At 42.8% G+C, this 18,218-nt stretch overlaps 4 protein-coding genes across 4 annotated transcripts in view; 3 read left to right on the top strand and 1 right to left on the bottom strand.

The window, feature by feature from the left end:
- Positions 1 to 2,876: 2,876 nt before the first annotated feature.
- The window catches only part of LOC311241038 (histone H1-like), a gene marked incomplete at both ends in the record, with an annotated part of 359,561 nt that continues 344,219 nt past the window's right edge, over positions 2,877 to 18,218 (top strand). The window contains one exon of the mRNA XM_084329713.1: positions 2,877 to 3,407. Coding sequence (XP_084185839.1) covers positions 2,877 to 3,407 — 531 coding nt within the window. The remainder of the gene's footprint in view (positions 3,408 to 18,218) is intronic.
- On the bottom strand, positions 4,661 to 5,053 carry LOC311239831 (histone H2A-like; the record flags this gene model as incomplete). The annotated part of the gene is made up of 1 exon (XM_084328281.1): positions 4,661 to 5,053. The coding sequence occupies one exon, from the start codon at positions 5,051 to 5,053 to the stop codon at positions 4,661 to 4,663; it is 393 nt and encodes a 130-aa protein (XP_084184407.1).
- Positions 5,348 to 5,758, top strand: LOC311239830 (histone H3.2; the record flags this gene model as incomplete). The annotated part of the gene is made up of 1 exon (XM_084328280.1): positions 5,348 to 5,758. The coding sequence occupies one exon, from the start codon at positions 5,348 to 5,350 to the stop codon at positions 5,756 to 5,758; it is 411 nt and encodes a 136-aa protein (XP_084184406.1).
- On the top strand, positions 9,102 to 9,413 carry LOC311241067 (histone H4; the record flags this gene model as incomplete). Its single annotated transcript, XM_084329745.1, has 1 exon — positions 9,102 to 9,413. The coding sequence occupies one exon, from the start codon at positions 9,102 to 9,104 to the stop codon at positions 9,411 to 9,413; it is 312 nt and encodes a 103-aa protein (XP_084185871.1).

Raw genomic sequence — 18,218 nt, 5'->3', positions numbered from 1 at the left:
AGGCTTTGTGGCACATTTCCCGCGCACAGGAAACTGTTTGTGCGCAAAGCCGTAATAACCCAACTATATTATTCTCTTAGCAAAACTCCATAGCCACAATTGATATTAAAGGAAAACTCCAACATTTTGGGAAATTAGCTTATTTGCTATCTACCCTGCAGTTAGACAATAAGATACATACCTTTTTCTTCTCTGTGCATGCAGTAGGAGTAGGAAGACGTTGGGAACTAGGCTAATGGAGGAACCTACTTCCAGTGACTGACGCTAAGATAGGCTAACGGTGCGTGTCTTCCTACTCCTACTGCATGCACAGAGAAGAAACATTGTAGTGTTGTGAAGAAGGCACGACAACGCCTCTACTTCCTCAGGCGCCTAAGGAAGTTCCAAGTCAGTCAGAAGATCCTTAGGAACTTCTACTCATGTACAATAGAGAGCATCCTGACCGGCAACATCACCTCCTGGTTTGGGAATAGCACTGCACAAGACCGTAGCAGACTACAAAGAGTGACACGTTCAGCCGAACGCACAATTAGAGGGGGGCTTCCCACCCTCCAGAACATTTACAACAAGCGGTGCAAGGGGAAGGCTAAGAGAATTATTAAGGACTCGAGCCACCCGAACAACTGCCTCTTTGAACTGCTGCCGTCAGGCAAGCGATACCGGAGTCTTATGGCGAGCACAGAAAGACTCAGAAGGAGCTTCTATCCCCAGGCCATCAGGCTGCTAAACGAACAATAATCGCTAAACGAACAATAATCACTATGCAACAACCATCAAATGCACACAGCACACACACCCACAAGCACACACTCACTCAAACAAACAACACACTGCAGCACCCACTCTCCACACTTTAGATCACACAAACACACTTACACTTTATATTTATTGATAAAGGATTTGCACTACAACTCGTACACCTACTGTGAATTGTACCTAAACTGCACCTCGTCCATTTATGCCTTGCACTATATAGAATTGTATATTAGTACACTGCACAGTATTGTATATTGTATGGTAACTACGTCTACGAACATTGTACATATGTCTAAACTGAACACTGTGACCTCTTTTTTTACTTCTAATTTTTACTATGTTTTTATTTCATACTTATCTTGTCATGCACAGTCTCTGGAGCGCAACAGTAAGAAGCATTTTGTACAAAAGTATTCTGTACTTCTGTATGACAACTATTAAAGAAACTTGAAACTTGTATGTATCTTCTTGTCTAACTCCAGGGTAGATGCCAAATAAGCTAATTTCCCAAAATGTTGGAGTTTTCCCTTATGCCAAGCAATAATCGACATGAAACTGCATTTTTCCAAGACAATGATTTTGTGCACCTTGATAGCACCTATTGGTGACATCTGTCACTGCTTTGACTTACAATAAATATTTATATATACACACACACAGCAGGTTTCCTCTTGTTTGGGTTATTACCGATCATAAACAGATGACACAGACCGACATGGTCTCACCATGAGCTACATGTATCAGTACCTCAGTGTGGTACAAGATAATAATACAAGTATGACTCTGACAACATATAGTATGTTTCATTCCTTGAGCTATTTCTTCTGAATGTATCAAAAATGTAGCTGGCAGCCTACTGCACCACATTCTAAGATACTTTACTTCACAATGAGTTGAGCCCTAACAATAGAGGCCTGTATATCTGACCTATAGGCTAAACACAAACTGTAATGTTTGTGTTGTTCGGTTTCTTCCAGTATGGCTGCCTGTAACCGTTGGTAACCACTTTCAAAAGAAAATGCCTAATTTGTGTGTAGTGGTAGTCGGTAAAACACTGCTGAAAAGCATGATATTACTGTTCTGTTGTGACTTCTTTATAACATTCAGTAATAAGACACAACACTATGTGTTGATATGATAATCTATACATAGCAACCATTCCATTGCCTTTACTACACAAACATTCCATGCAAGGCCTCTTTTGTGGAAATGCAGAACATGTTGATATGGTGCGTTTGTTTGGTGAAATGATGATTCATTATGAATCTACTATGTCTATTTAAACTATTGAAATATAATTAAAATAGACCAATGCAGTTATTATTTATTGTGCTAAGTGTTCAGTGTAGCAGAATTTAATCAGAAAACACAGCAGATCAGCAATGCCCAAAAAGCATGTATTGTCAACAAGCATGCAGCATCTAAAGTACACAACAAACTAGTTTCCCCAAAAGGGAAATGTAGCTAAGTTTCTTGTGTGACAGTTATGAAATGTTTTGCAACATTAATTAATTAAATGTTAGCTGTAATTAATATAGGCCACGTGAAACCTTCCTCTGATCTAAGGTGGTGATCATCCCTCATACGAAGTCGAGGTGACCCACGCTACAGGCCACCAGCAACAGTGTGTTTACCAACACCGGGAAAGCATCCATTTAAAACAAAACGCGTCACCCCAGATGACTAATCTTGCTCCCAGTCTCTAGTCAGGTAGCTCGGCTCGCTGGAAAACGAGATTATGTCGGATTATAATGCAATCTAAAGAATTGTGAGACATAAATAACAGAGAAAGGTATAGCTGCGCACCATGGTGAAGGCGCAAATTGGTGGTTTGAAGCGTCCACAAACACACCAGGGGTCTCCAAATGGTTTAATTCTGATGGCACATATGTCGGCTTGCTGACCCATTTGGCGTTAAATTCCTGCAATATTCATAGTTGTGTATTTGAGCTCTTTTTTGGCGAGGAGAAAACACACGCGGCAGAGCATTTTGGCAGCACAGAGGAGGACAGGGTGGGTTGAGTCTACATGGCTCTCATGTAGTGTTTAAGACCAGCCCTCTGACTGAGCTTCAATATCATAATTCTACTTGTGTTGAATCTGAGACAGAACGATAGAAGATGGCAGAAGTCGCTCCAGCTCCAGCTCCAGCTCCAGCCGCTCCGGCTAAGGCCGCTAAGAAGAAGGCAGCTCCCAGACCCAAGAAGGCAGGTCCCAGCGTCAGTGACCTGGTCGTCGAGGCAGTGGCTGCTTCTAAAGAGAGGAGCGGTGTGTCTCTGGCTGCCGTAAAGAAGGCTCTGGCTGCCGGCGGCTATGACGTGGACAAGAACAAGGCCCGCGTTAAGACCGCTGTCAAGAGTCTGGTGACAAAGGGAACCCTGGTCCAGGTCAAGGGTACCGGAGCCTCCGGGTCTTTCAAGATCAACAAGGCTGAGGTTAAAGCCAAAAAGCCTGCAAAGAAAGCCGCTCCGAAAGCCAAGAAGCCAGCAGCCAAGAAACCTGTCGTGGTCAAAAAGCCCGCGAAGGCAGCAACGAAGAAGCCTGCTGCCGCCAAGAAGTCTCCCAAGAAAGTCAAGAAGGTAGCGGCCAAGAGTCCCAAGAAGGTAGCAGCCAAGAGTCCCAAGAAGGTAGCAGCCAAGAGCCCAAAGAAGGTGAAAAAGCCCGCTGCGCCCAAGAAGGCCCCAGCTAAGAAGGCTGCCAAGCCCATAGCAGCTAAGCGGGCAGCTCCCAAGAAGAGATAAGCGTTTGAACAGAACGTTGTCTTTAATTCAACAAAAGGCTCTTTTAAGAGCCGCCCACCACTTTCATGAAAAGCTATTATTGTACTCTAGTGTGTGGAAGTGAAGGGGGCTTATCGAAGTATATAACTTCGTATTACTTTTGGGATGGTTGATTTCCACGAGTTACTTCCAGCACGGCAACAAAGCAAACGCAACTTTATAATATTATATAAATATGGAGAATATACCACAAACTAATATAAAATATAGGTTCTTAATTTGAGAATGTTGATTGTTATTAAGTCCGTTTTGATTAGTGGGTCCTACTAACGCAGATACTTTACCGCAACGAGTTGAGCCCTTTATTGTGGAAATACATAAATTGCTATCATTATGGTGAATTTATGTCTGTGCGTAAATGACCTATGACACTATTGGAATGACTACGGGTGATGGCCCATTAGTAGACACACAGCACATTATTGTAATTGTATTTATTCAGACTGGTTTGGATCATATGTTGGCACATAATGTTTCCCACTACCTCACATTATATCTACACAAGCAACCATTATAGTATACAGAACAAGTGGAACATTGTCTCACAAAAGGCTATTTTATGGACCCCCACTATTTATATGAAACAGGCACGGCTACAAAACACGACTTGTAGTTCTACCCATTTATTTATAATGTGATAGTGATCCAGACCAGCAACATTGGCAGGTAAATGGTCTCAACGAGTCGCACCGCTTCAGTTGAGCCCCAACAATTATGGAAATACACAAATTGCTGTCATGTCAATTTATGTTTGTGCATGCTGTAATCTGTATATATAACCCGTACTATTTATGTTTCTCAGTTCAAATTAATCATCACTTGACCGCTATGACATGCAATTTATAATTTTACATTATATCGTTAAGCCTTCAAAACAGGGACAAAAACACTGCAGACAGACATCACATTAAACATTACTTCTAAACAGCACTGTACCCATTAGTGAACACGGTCAAATGTTATGCATTACGTGTTTATCGTCTTATATTTATGTCCGAGGTAGCGAGACAATGTAAGTTACACAACCAAATTGTATTTTGACAAACGGAAATATTGCATTTTCAAGAAGAGGTGGGTGGCTCTGAAAAGAGCCTTTGTGGGGTTTGTCGAAGAGGCTAAATAATTTACTTCTTGGCAGGCTTAGCAGCCTTCTCGGTCTTCTTGGGCAGAAGGACAGCCTGGATGTTGGGCAGCACACCACCCTGAGCGATGGTCACTCCTCCCAGCAGTCTGTTGAGCTCCTCGTCGTTACGCACGGCCAGCTGCAGATGACGGGGGATGATACGACTCTTCTTGTTGTCACGGGCAGCGTTTCCAGCCAACTCCAGGATCTCAGCGGTCAGGTACTCAAGCACAGCCGCCAGATAAACCGGGGCACCGGCTCCAACACGATGCGCATAGTTGCCTTTACGCAGCAGTCTGTGGACACGACCCACGGGGAACTGAAGCCCGGCGCGAGAGGAGCGAGTCTTGGACTTAACTCTAGCCTTTCCTCCGGTCTTTCCTCTTCCAGACATGTTTATAATTCTCTTTAGCTAAACGAGTTAGACAATGAATGCAGTGAGTTGGAGAGTCGTGTTTTATTTTCGGGCTTGTGTTTTCTCACCCAATCAGGAAAGACGTTTTCTTGGCGGTTTTTCCAAAAGACGAGTCCTCCAATCCTCGTGTGAGATGTAGGCGGAATAACGAGCTCCCAGAGCGGAGACCAATCAGAAACGACTGCCCCTCCACGTTAGTAATATAAGGCCAGAGTTTCGGCAAAGCAGCGTATTATTCTTGTTCGATTGAAGAACAAAAGATAGTTTCTCATAATGGCAAGAACTAAGCAGACCGCTCGTAAGTCCACCGGTGGCAAAGCCCCAAGGAAGCAGCTCGCCACCAAGGCTGCGCGTAAGAGCGCACCGGCTACCGGCGGCGTGAAGAAGCCACATCGTTACAGGCCCGGTACCGTGGCGCTGAGAGAGATCCGTCGTTACCAGAAATCCACCGAGTTGCTGATCCGCAAGTTGCCTTTCCAGCGCCTGGTCAGAGAAATCGCCCAGGACTTCAAGACCGACCTGCGCTTCCAGAGCTCTGCTGTCATGGCTCTTCAGGAGGCCAGTGAGGCTTACCTGGTCGGTCTGTTTGAGGACACCAACCTGTGCGCCATCCACGCCAAGAGGGTGACCATCATGCCCAAAGACATCCAGCTGGCCCGCCGCATCCGTGGAGAGCGCGCTTAAATCTGCTTTTGTTTTTCTACAGTCATAACCCAAAGGCTCTTTTAAGAGCCACCACCGTAATCATGAAAAGTACATTCCATCAACTTATTAATTCAACATGCCAGATATACTAAAACCATCACTTTATTCTGATATTTAGACTAGCATATCTGAACAGACTGCATATAACATATTTGTTGATCCCCTTGGGGACATTCGTTATCATAGCAGGAGGGGAGGCACAGGCAGTATAATACATGCATCTCACAATTATATTACAGTGGAGAAGTAAGCATTTAATAAAAAGGCAGTGTAAACTGTATACAATATAATTAACTCTGGACATGCGCATATATGGGCAACAAGGTTGTCCTCTCGTAGTAGGTTCGTCCGGGAACATGGGGCCTCATTTTGAGAAGCATCTTAGAAATGTGGGAACATAGGCCCTACATTTTGAGTGAAAAGAAAATCTGGGGCTGTGGGACCATAGGGCTGACCCCCATGATGCAACACATTACATTGACCTCGATAGGGAAATTCAAAGTTTTACAGTTGAGTAAAGTAGTTTGAATATGGTCATCTGTGTCTTGTGTGTTAATTACAGCTCAATGAAATAAGGTAGCAGTCCATAAGGCGCCGTATTGCTATATTTTCATTTATATTTCATGGTGCTGTAATTAACAAGGATTTTCTCTCTGGAGTCAATACATTTCTATCTGTACGAGGTGCTTAATTTATGTCATATCAACTTTGCTATTTTGCCCATATTTTATTTTAGGAGCAACAATGTAACCGCACAGGTTCATACACTGAGACAATAGGACATAATTTATTGGTAGTTTAAAATTCAAGATGACAAACTGGTTTTCAACTCAATGTTGCAACAATCAACAACAGCTAAAAAGTAACCCATGACCATACACCCATAATATACATGTTCCAATCATACATATAACGCAGAGTTAAGGGGCAATAGCCTTTTTCTGCCCCTTCTCTCATTGAGGGCAGGTAGTGAGGAATCAGCTCAGCGACCACAGATTTCCATCTGGTTTCATGCTGAACTAGTTTGAGGGGCTTCATTCATAATGTCATTAACAGACTCAAACGTTGACACATCACTCAGAAGAAAATATCAATCATGCCGTCCTTGTACATTTCTTTCCAAGTATTTAACATCCATTCAGTTGCTATTTTACAGATATTTATTGTTTTTGGAGCATCAATGTAGTTCCAGTTGGTTGTGTAGAGGCTGTGGCAGGTTTCCGTGTTAGTATAATACTCTGAAGTGGAGCCAGGCAAGTGAAATACATTATTCAGAGCACAATTTTACAATGTTTCCTCTTCATCACGACTTTAAACAACTTGATTGATTAGTCATTTAAAAATGTATTATAGAAAGGAAAAAGGGAGATTGGGAGGGTTGAATAAATAAATCATGAAGTTCTTGTTTCGTTCTTGTATGTCATAAATGTCTGGATGTAACAGTACTGTATATCTGTATGTCGTGTATGTCATAAATGTTATGATGAATTGAAAATGGGGGACCCTGATGTAAACAAGAAGAAAGTCTTTCTCTGGTCTGCATCCGGTTAACAATTGTGTGTATTGAGCCATACTGTATTGTACCCATTCTGCAATCTGTATCTAAATCTAAAGTATTCAATCAATCGTTTCCATATTTGTTAAACAGAGATTGGTGTGTTGCATCAGTGAGGATTATCAACTGATTTTTATGCAAATCTACTTCCCAGGACAACCATTCTTTCTTTGAGTGTTCTCAGCCCAGCTGACTGGTGAACATTATTGTATATTTATATAGCCTATACCTGTCTTTTTTATAGCTAGATTCTGTATTATTTGGAGGGAACCAAGGCTGTGACCAAGTACACCAGCTCCAAGTAAACTCCCCTGTCCATCTAACCCGTATTCACCCAAAGGCTCTTTTCAGAGCCAACCACTTTGTTTTGAGAGAGTTATCCCATTGATCAGTAAAGTCAGGTCGGGTGACAAATTAATAAACATATCCCTATGTATTGTTGTTCTGTTTTTCCTGGACCATGTCTAGGATGCTGCCCGTCATATTGGGTTTCACCACCAGATGGAGAAAGTGCTCTACTAGGTGGAACAAGAGCCTTCAATAGATTTTCAGATTGGAGAAGTTTGAATTTAGGATTTAACTGATTTTGGAAGGGTAATTGAGTTTTTGTTACGTTAAAGATCAGGGTTGGGTTGAGGCCATCTAGTTGGCTCCACATGCAGCTGTTTGCTATGGGCCTTTAATAGCATCTATAACTTCTGGTTACACACACTCTTGGAGAGTTAACAGTAACAACCAAAAGTTACAAAAAGTGACCATCGCACACAAAATAAATACATATATGTGAAACATGATGTATGATAAACTGGTATGTCAGTCAGACTGGTACATTTAGAATTAATAGTTAAATGCATGTTTAATTTGTTAAATTCATATTGAAATGCATTTTTACTTAACTTTACAGCATTATTAAAAACGTGATAGGATGTTAGGAGTCATCAGCAGCCCTCATAATTATGTATATATTATCTGTTAGGATCTCTGTTTAACAGTACTGTATATTTGCATATCTTGTATGTCATAAATGTAACTACTGTGTATCTATGTCATGATACATATTTGTATGTTGTGTATGTCATAAATGTCATTATGAATTGAAAATGGGGGACCCTGATGTATGCAAGACGAAAGTCTTTCTCTGGTCTGCATCCCCTTAACAATTGTGTGTATTGAGCCGTACTGTATTGTACCCATTCTGCAATCTGTATCTAAATCTAAAGTATTCAATCAATCGTTTCCATATTTGTTAAACAGAGATTGGTGTGTTGCATCAGTGAGGATTATCAACTGATTTGAATGCAAATCTCCTTCCCAGGACAACTATTCTTTATTTGAGTGTTCTCAGCCCAGCTGACTGGTGAACATTATTGTCTATTAGCCCATACCTGTCTTTTTTATAGCTAGATTCTGTGTTATTTGGGTTTTTTTTATGTGTGAATTTGCCACATTGCTCCAGGTGGGGGTAGAATAGTCAGAGTGGTTTTAAGTAGCTTTCATATTCTAATCACTGTGCCTCCTTCTGCAGAACACTTTCAGGTGGTTTATCCTCCTTATTGCCTTGTTCCAGACAGGTTATGTGGGCTAGACATGTTGTGTAGATGTTGGGGCCAAGAAGACAAACTTGCAGAGAAACCCTATTGGCCAAACCTCAAACCCTCCCCCCTCACTTTGTCTCGGCGCTCGTTGGCCTCAACAACGTCCTCAGATAACTTGAAATACGCATGGGTTTGGCCAACTGAGACATTCGATCATCATCTATTCTTGAAAATGAGTGGCCGAGGTAAAGGAGGAAAGGGACTGGGAAAAGGAGGCGCTAAGCGTCACCGAAAAGTGCTCCGTGATAACATCCAGGGAATCACCAAACCCGCCATCCGCCGTCTGGCTCGCCGTGGTGGAGTGAAGCGTATCTCCGGTCTGATCTACGAAGAGACCCGCGGTGTGTTGAAGGTCTTCCTGGAGAACGTGATCCGTGATGCCGTCACCTACACCGAGCACGCCAAGAGGAAGACCGTGACCGCCATGGATGTGGTCTATGCTCTGAAGAGACAGGGACGCACTCTGTACGGCTTCGGCGGCTAGACTGCTCACTGCGTTGTATCAAAATCCTAAAGGCTCTTTTCAGAGCCACCCACATGATCCATAGAACGAGCAGATTCTGTTTCCTCATACGTGCCTGGGCCTTTAGATTATTTTGTACTTTATTTAATCAATATATTGCGCAAGTGAGGTGTATAAAGATAAAAACTATATATATATATATATATACTAAAACCACCCACTAGGAAACATTACCATTTTGGAAGGGGTAAGATTATAAAAATATATTGATCAGATTTCATGCATCATTCTTTTAGATGCGCAAATGGTTTTGGTGTATAAAACCTGATTAACACATCATTGTAAACCTGTATGATTATATGCTGACGCTTTGTATGTATTTTTTTTCGTGTATTTGGTTATTAGAATTACCCCCCCCCCCCCCCCTTTGTGAAAATAGGAGGAGGGCTGATGGCGGTGTGGACTGTGTGCGCGGGGAAAGTCTCCAGCGCCTCTTTGTGTAGGAAGTCACTGCTATAGAACTTAAATAGATAGAAAGGACACGTCTGTGTCATGGTCACACTCACTGCTATCAGTTTCATCCCCCAGGCCACTTTTTTTTTCTTTTTGTTTATTATTATTATTATTATGATTATTAATATTATGATTATTGTGTGGCGTTGTGGTCTCATTGTGTCATCATGAGTGCATTAACCCGTTCACTGCCGCTTACAAAACGGTTAACCCTTTCACTGCGACAATACAGAAGGTCAACCCTTTCACTGCCACACGACACACCGTCTGTAGTGTGATAGTAAAGGGTTAACCTTGTCATGTGGCAGTGAAAGGGTTAAACTGGTCTCCGAGCTTCACTAAAACACTGTGTTGTCTCCAGCCTCCCCAGTACAGCATGTCAACATGAAGCAAGTCCAGTCCAGCTGGCAGCAGCGCCAAGTCTCTCTGCAGCCAAACGTTGACCACAAAACTCGATCCGTTCCCAAAACTGGCCATGTTTGGAATAAATCATGGAACAAGTTCAAGTTCAAGTTCTTTCAAGTTCTTTAATAGTTGTCATACAGAAGTACAGGATACTTTCATACAAAATGCTTCTTACTGTTACGCTCCAGAGACTGTGCTAGACAAGATAGTATCAAATAACATAATAACATAATATAGCATGAATTTAGAAGAAGAAAATGAGGTCAGTGTTCGGTATAGACATATGTACAATGTTCTGAGTTACCATATAATATACAATACACAATACTATGCAGTGTACTAATGTACAGTACTATCTAGTGCAAAGCAGAAATGGGATGAGGTACAATTTTAGGTACAATTTACAGTAAGGTGTACGAGTTGTAGTGCAATCCTTCATCCATAAATATAAAGTGTGGGGAGTGGGTGCTACAGTGTGTTTGTTTAAAGTGGTTGTGTGCTATAAGTGTGTGGAGTGGGTGCTACAGTGTGTTTGTTTAAAGTGAGTGTGTGCGTGTGGATGTGTGTGCTATGTGCGTTTGGTGGTTGTTGTTGTGTAGTGTTCATTCATTGTTCGTTTAGCAGCCTGATGGCCTGGGGATAGAAGCTTCTTCTGAGTCTTTCTGTGCTCGCCTTGAGACTCCTGTATCGCTTGCCTGACCGCAGCAGTTCAAAGAGGCAGTTGTTCGGGTGACTGGAGTCTTTAATGATTCTCTTAGCCATGCCCTTGCAACGCTTGTAGTAAATGTTCTGGAGGGTGGGGAGCCCCCCTCCAATTGTGCGTTCGGCTGAACGTGTCACTCTTTGTAGTCTGCTTTGGTCTTGTGCAGTGCTATTCCCAAACCAGGAGGTGATGTTGCCGGTCAAGATGCTCTCTATTGTACATGAGTTGTACAAGTTCAGTGAATAGTGAGATCACTCCGTCACCACTCACTCACTCACATCATCATCACGTCTGGTACACCATTCTAAAAGGGCACCGTTCCAAATATAATATTATTGAGCACGATCCAACCTACAGAGGCCTGGGCGCATTATTCTCCGGCGGGTGACCTGAGCTGGGACGGCCTTTAAAACCTGCCGCCATACTGTGTTTGATTGTTTGCTTGAAAACTTTATTAACACTTTGAGTGCCACGCCGGGTTTTCCTTTTTACCCCCCTGAATGCCACCATCGGCGCCAATGTTAACGTTAATATCGCCTAATCTATGTTTTAAATTATGGCTATGTGTCTAATCTGCCCATCGCATTATCAAAGACTATTTTCCAGTCAGTGCTGTCAAGGCAGATTGTTTTTTTATCGCGTTATTTCCGTTTCAGAGCATTTAGAAAAGCACCCGTTTTCAGAAAAAAAAACAGCCCATTCTGGAGCATTCTATGAAAATCGTCTTTTACTGGAATATTCCACAACGTTGATATTCGTCGGCCTTTTTATGAATAGTTTTCAAATAAACGCTAGATGATCAATATTATACGTGCACGCAAGCACATTCGGGCCGCGCACGGATAATCGCCGCGTTGATTTCCTCTCAGACTTTTACAGTGAAACCGAAAGAGTCCATTTCACAAAACAGCCTATAACTTCATCAAAATTAGTCTGATTATCCTAACACTGATAACATAGAGTCCTTACCTGACATCAGATGGTATCCAACTGGTATATTCCAATTCCTGATCACCATTCGAAAAAATCGATAAGTGTATAGATCCAACGCGATACAGTAGAACTCCATGATCAGCGGGGTTCAGAGGATCCAGAATGAACTCTGGTAACCCCGGCTGGATCAGTGGACTGGAAAATGTGGAGTACCGGATTTTTTCCCCCATCCATTTTCATTGAGTCCATTCCAAAATCCCTTATGTCATCTGGGAGACGACAGGGGGCGCTTTTTTCCACAATGATCGCCGGCGCCGCTCGGGTAGGCTCGGGTGATGCAATATGATTTCAGATCACTAAAAAAAAAAAAAAATCCGGGAAATCTCGTGAGTGGCTTTCAACCACCTATAAATAAACCCGAGATATCTCGTGTGCGGCACGCAAAGTGTTAAAGGGGAACTCCAACATTTTGGGAAATTAGCTTATTTAACATCTTCCCTGGAGTTAGACAAGAAGATACATACCTTTTTGTCTCTGTGCGTGCATTTTAGCTTTGGGAATAGACGCTCCGTTAGCATAGCTTAGCTTCATCACTGGAAGTGAGGCAGGACAGTAGCCTTACAGTGCCTTACAGTGTATTGCAAGGTCTGACATTGACCAAATTTGATATGCATGACCTTGGTGGGCTCTAGGTCAACTCCTGAAAAGGGGGTCAATGTCAGACCTTGCAATCAAAAGTTAGGGGGCGCACTGAAATTATGGCAAGGGTTATTAGCCCCCTAACTTTTGATTGCAAAGTCTGACATTGACCCCCTTTTCAGGAGTTGACCTAGAGCCCACCAAGGTCATGCATATCAAGATTGGTCAATGTCAGACCTTGCAATACACTGTAAGGCACTGTAAGGCTACTGTCCTGCCTCACTTCCAGTGATGAAGCTAAGCTATGCTAACGGAGCGTTTATTCCCAAAGCTAAAATGCACGCACAGAGACAAAAAAAGGTATGTATCTTCTTGTCTAACTCCAGGGAAGATGTTAAATAAGCTAATTTCCCAAAATGTTGGAGTTCCCCTAACAGATTGCAGAATGGGTACAATACAGTACAGCTCAATACACACAATTGTTAAAGGAAAACTCCAACATTTTGGGAAATTAGCTTATTTAACATCTTCCCTGGAGTTAGACAAGAAGATACATACCTTTTTTGTCTCTGTGCGTGCATTTAGCTTTGGGAACAGTCGCTCCGTTAGCATAGCTTAGCTTCATCACTGGAAGTGAGGGAGGACAGTAGCCTGACGTTCCCTACAGGTTTGTTGATATTCTTATTCCTTCAAAGGATCCGAACCGATTGAAGTTTATGGATACCATGACTTAGGCTGCGGTTAGACTTTCGTTTCATTTTCATTTCATTTTCATTTTGAGTTTCGCCGCAACGTAGCGAGGCGAGTCACACTTTCGTTTTGTCACCTGGAGCACAGTGATGTAGTACACTGCCAAAGCAGTAGGTGGCAGTAGGTGGCGAACATGAAGGCAATTTTCAACCAATCAGAACTTGAATGTGCCAATACACACAAAGAAAATGTCAACAAGGCGGGCGCCACCATCTTTGCCTATTAACCCATGCAGCACTTATTTTTCAGCAAAGTGTAATAAAAGTGCAATAAACAAAATGGATACATTCACTGTGTGTTCTGCTCTCTCATTTGTTGATGAAACAAAACTAACATCAACACAAGTGACCACCAAGAGCGGATAGTTTAGTCTCAAAAAAGATCGGTGACTTTGTTTGCTACATTGTTAGCTGCATGCTAACGTGAATGGAAGATGCCATTATAACAGTATAACATTGTGGCTAGAAGCTAACGTTAGCTCACGCTAGTTAGCCAGCACCAAACTGATGATATCGGGAGCTATCAGTAGCTAGATAATATTAGAGACAACACTGTGTGTATTAAACAAAGGTGAATAGATGACTGGGCCATTTGTTTAATGCTTGTTAAGATTGAAAGAGGAGCTTTGAGCTAACAGGGTCTGATAGCTAACGCTAGCTCATGTTAGCCAGTGGCAGTGCTCATGCAATCGGTAATGCTAGCAGAATGAATGGATGTAAACTTTATTTAACATATTGCATAATGGGTACAATACAATACGGCTCAATACAAACAATTGTTAAGGGAATGCAGACTGTTGTAGCTTGGACTGGGGTCCTTATAACAATAACTTGACAACACATGATAGCTGCAGCACGCAGATGGTATCTACTGCGCATGGGATGGCTCCGTGCAAATTACACGACTGTTGTCGGCGAGTTTTGGCGCTACTCCAAAACGGAAAACACAATTTAGCGTTTTCAGTAGGGCCACAACGTATCCGCCAAAAAAACGCATTTCTGTGTAAAAGGGACAGCAAACGTATTCAAAAACATATAAAAACGAGCACAAAAACAGTGTGTGTAACAAGGGCCTAAAAATCCTCTTACCTTGACGATTAAAAGCCTCCCCAATTTAGAAAACAGTAATCCAATGGCTGGTATTGATAATATAATACTAACTGCTGCACGCTCGGAGCTAACCGGAGCTAACACAGAACAGGATGGTAAAGCAAATATAATGACTTCCTTTCTGGGGTTTTCAAAATAAAAGTGCAACGTTTATAGCAGCGGGAAAACGTTTATTTTGTACACGTTACAACTAACCTAAAGTTAGTTTAGGTTCGTGTTAACGTTAGATAATGTACAAAATAAACATTTTCCGCTGCTATAAACATTGCACTTTTATTTTGAAAACCCCAGAAAGGAAGTCATTATATTTGCTTTACCATCCTGTTCTGTGTTAGCTCCGGTTAGCTCCGAGCGTGCAGCAGTTAGTATTATATTATCAATACCAGCCATTGGATTACTGTTTTCTAAATTGGGGAGGCTTTTAATCGTCAAGGTAAGAGGATTTTAAGTCATGGTATCCATAAACTTCAATCGGTTCGGATCCTTTGAAGGAATGAGAATATCAACAAACCTGTAGGGAACGTCAGGCTACTGTCTTCCCTCACTTCCAGTGATGAAGCTAAGCTATGCTAACGGAGCGACTGTTCCCAAAGCTAAATGCACGCACAGAGACAAAAAAGGTATGTATCTTCTTGTCTAACTCCAGGGAAGATGTTAAATAAGCTAATTTCCCAAAATGTTGGAGTTTTCCTTTAAGGGGATGCAGACCAGAGAAAGACTTTTGTCTTGTTTACATCAGGGTCCCCCATTTTCAATTCATAATGACATTTATGACATACATGACATACAGCCCTCACCTCCATAGCCATGAAGTGCTTTGAGAAGCTAGTGAAGGGCTACATCTGTTCCTCCCTCCCCATCAACCTGGACCCTCTGCAATTTGCATATCGCCCCAACAGGTCCACGGAGGACGCCATAGCCCATGTGCTGCACACAGCAGCATCACACCTGGACAAGAGGCAGGGGAACTATGTGAGAATGCTGTTCATCGACTACAGCTCAGCATTCAATACCATAGTCCCCTCCAAACTCATAGCCAAGCTCAGGGACCTGGGCTTGAACTATGACCTCTGCCAGTGGGTCTTGGACTTCCTGACGGGCAGACCCCAGGTGGTAAGAGCAGGCAACTGCACCTCCTCATCCATCACGCTCAACATAGGGGCCCCCCAGGGCTGTGTTCTGAGCCCCCTCCTCTACTCCCTGTACACACATGACTGCGTAGCACAGCGGAACAACAACACCATCATCAAATTTGCTGATGACACAGTAGTGGTGGGCCTGATCTCTGCCAACGACGAAAGGGCCTACCTGGAAGAGGTAGAGAACCTGTCACAGTGGTGTCAGGAGAACTGCCTCTCCCTGAACGTCAGCAAAACAAAAGAGATGATTGTGGACTTCAGGAGGTCGGGGGTCAATGACTACAGCCCCCTCAGCATCGACGGGGCACCGGTTGAGAGAGTGAACAGTTTCAAGTACCTCGGAGCCCACATATCCGAGGATTTGACATGGACCACACACATTGACAGTGTTGTGAAGAAGGCACGACAACGCCTCTACTTCCTCAGGCGCCTAAGGAAGTTCCAAGTCAGTCAGAAGATCCTTAGGAACTTCTACTCATGTACAATAGAGAGCATCCTGACTGGCAACATCACCTCCTGGTTTGGGAATAGCACTGCACAAGACCGTAGCAGACTACAAAGAGTGACACGTTCAGCCGAACGCACAATTGGAGGGGGGCTTCCCACCCTCCAGAACATTTACAACAAGCGGTGCAAGGGGAAGGCTAAGAGAATTATTAAGGACTCGAGCCACCCGAACAACTGCCTCTTTGAACTGCTGCGGTCAGGCAAGCGATACCGGAGTGTTAAGGCGAGCACAGAAAGACTCAGAAGAAGCTTCTATCCCCAGGCCATCAGGCTGCTAAACGAACAATAAACACTATGCAACAACCATCAAATGCACACAGCACACACACCCACACGCACACACTCACTTAAACAAACAACACACTGCAGCACCCACTCTCCACACTTTAGATCACACAAACACACTTTATATTTATTGATAAAGGATTTGCACTACAACTCGTACACCTACTGTAAATTGTACCTAAATTGCACCTCATCCTATTTCTGCCTTGCACTATATAGTATTGTATATTAGTACACTACACAGTATTGTATATTATATGGTAACTCAGTTACGTCTACTCTGCATCGAACATTGTACATATGCCTATACTGAACACTGTGACCTCATTTTTTTACTTCTAATTTACATGCTATACTATGTTATTTTATTTCATACTTATCTTGTCTTGCACAGTCTCTGGAGCGTAACAAACAGTAAGAAGCATTTTGTATAAAAGTATTCTGTACTTCTGTATGACAACTATTAAAGAAACTTGAAACTTGAGAGACAGTACTGCTACATTTATACATTTATGACATACCAGATTTACAAATACAGTACTGTTTGTGATACAAGAAGAGTCTAAAAAAGAGAGTATATACATTTGACGAAGAAACTACATTGGAGGAGGTTGGTAGGTAGGAGGTTGGTAGGAGGGGTGGAGGGGAAACTGTACATTGGAGGTGGTGGGGTGGGGGGGGGGGGTAGTTGTGGGTGAGTGGGAGGGGGAGTTTGTACATTTACAGGGGCCAGTTTCTAATTGCAGCCTCCCGTAGGTGTTCTTTAAGATCGGTTTTGAAAGTGGGTAGTGATTGACATTCCTTTACAGCTGTGGGTAGGGCGTTCCACATTGTTGTGGCATAATTGCGAAAGGTGTTTAGTCCCTTGTTTGAGACAAATCTGGGTTTAACATGATTTGTGGAGCTCCCTCTGGTGTTGTGGTCGTGGTATTGATTGACCTTTGTGAAGTATTTTGACATGTACATGGGTATCTTAGTGGTGTAGTGTATCTTGTAGACCAGGCCCATTGCAAGTTGCTGTACTCTGTTGTCTACTCTAAGCCATCCTAGGTTGTCAAAATTGACAGGGGTGAGGTGGGTTTTAGGAGTAAGGTCAAGCAGTAGTCTGACCAGTTTGTTTTGTGATGTTTGTAATCTTGTTTTTAGTGCCTTTAAGGTCAAGATATATCAGGCCTGTTCAAATGTTTTAGTAGGTTTACGTTCTGGACATGTGTGGTTTCACTGCCTGAGAGGAACTGCATGTCGAGTCAGAGAAGCCAACAGGTGTAAAAGAAGCTTTCCCCCCCGAACAAAACATCCTTAATGGACTGTTCTGTTGCCAACAGGCTGCAGTAGCCGTCCTCAGAACTCCACCTGGAAGGTGCTCGGTTGCGTGTTGTGGCTGATTGTTGCATTAATCACTAGGTGTAAGGGCAACCGAACAGCAAAAAGATGCCAGTGGTATGAAGCTCTTTCCAACGCGAAGTGCTGTTGACAGTAAATCAGGTCGTCTCGTTGAGTGCATTTAAGAGGTTTTATTTTTGCTTGCAGGATGGATAAAGCATAACATAAACTGGGTGTTTAAACTGTTTAAACTTGTCTTGCAAAATAAGCCAGAAAATAACTCAAAACTACTGAAAACAAACAGAACACGCACGGTTGAAAAACTGTGTGGCTTCCCTGTGGCGTTTCCCAATTCCCTCCCGCTGCGCACCTGTGACACATACAAATAGGCTGTGCCCGAGATCATCTGAGCCCCGCCTATGCCACCTGCCCAGCTCATTAGTCAATAATCTCATAACACCTTCACAATAACACAGCACCTTCATACAATAAAGTAACCACGGTAAAATCATCAAATTGG

This window comes from Notolepis coatsorum, assembly GCF_963971535.1.
Source record: "Notolepis coatsorum genome assembly, chromosome: 14".
Classification (NCBI taxonomy): Eukaryota; Metazoa; Chordata; class Actinopteri; order Aulopiformes; family Paralepididae; genus Notolepis; species Notolepis coatsorum.
The sequence above is the reverse complement of the archived record's forward strand: the minus strand, read 5'-3'. Positions and strand labels throughout refer to the sequence as shown.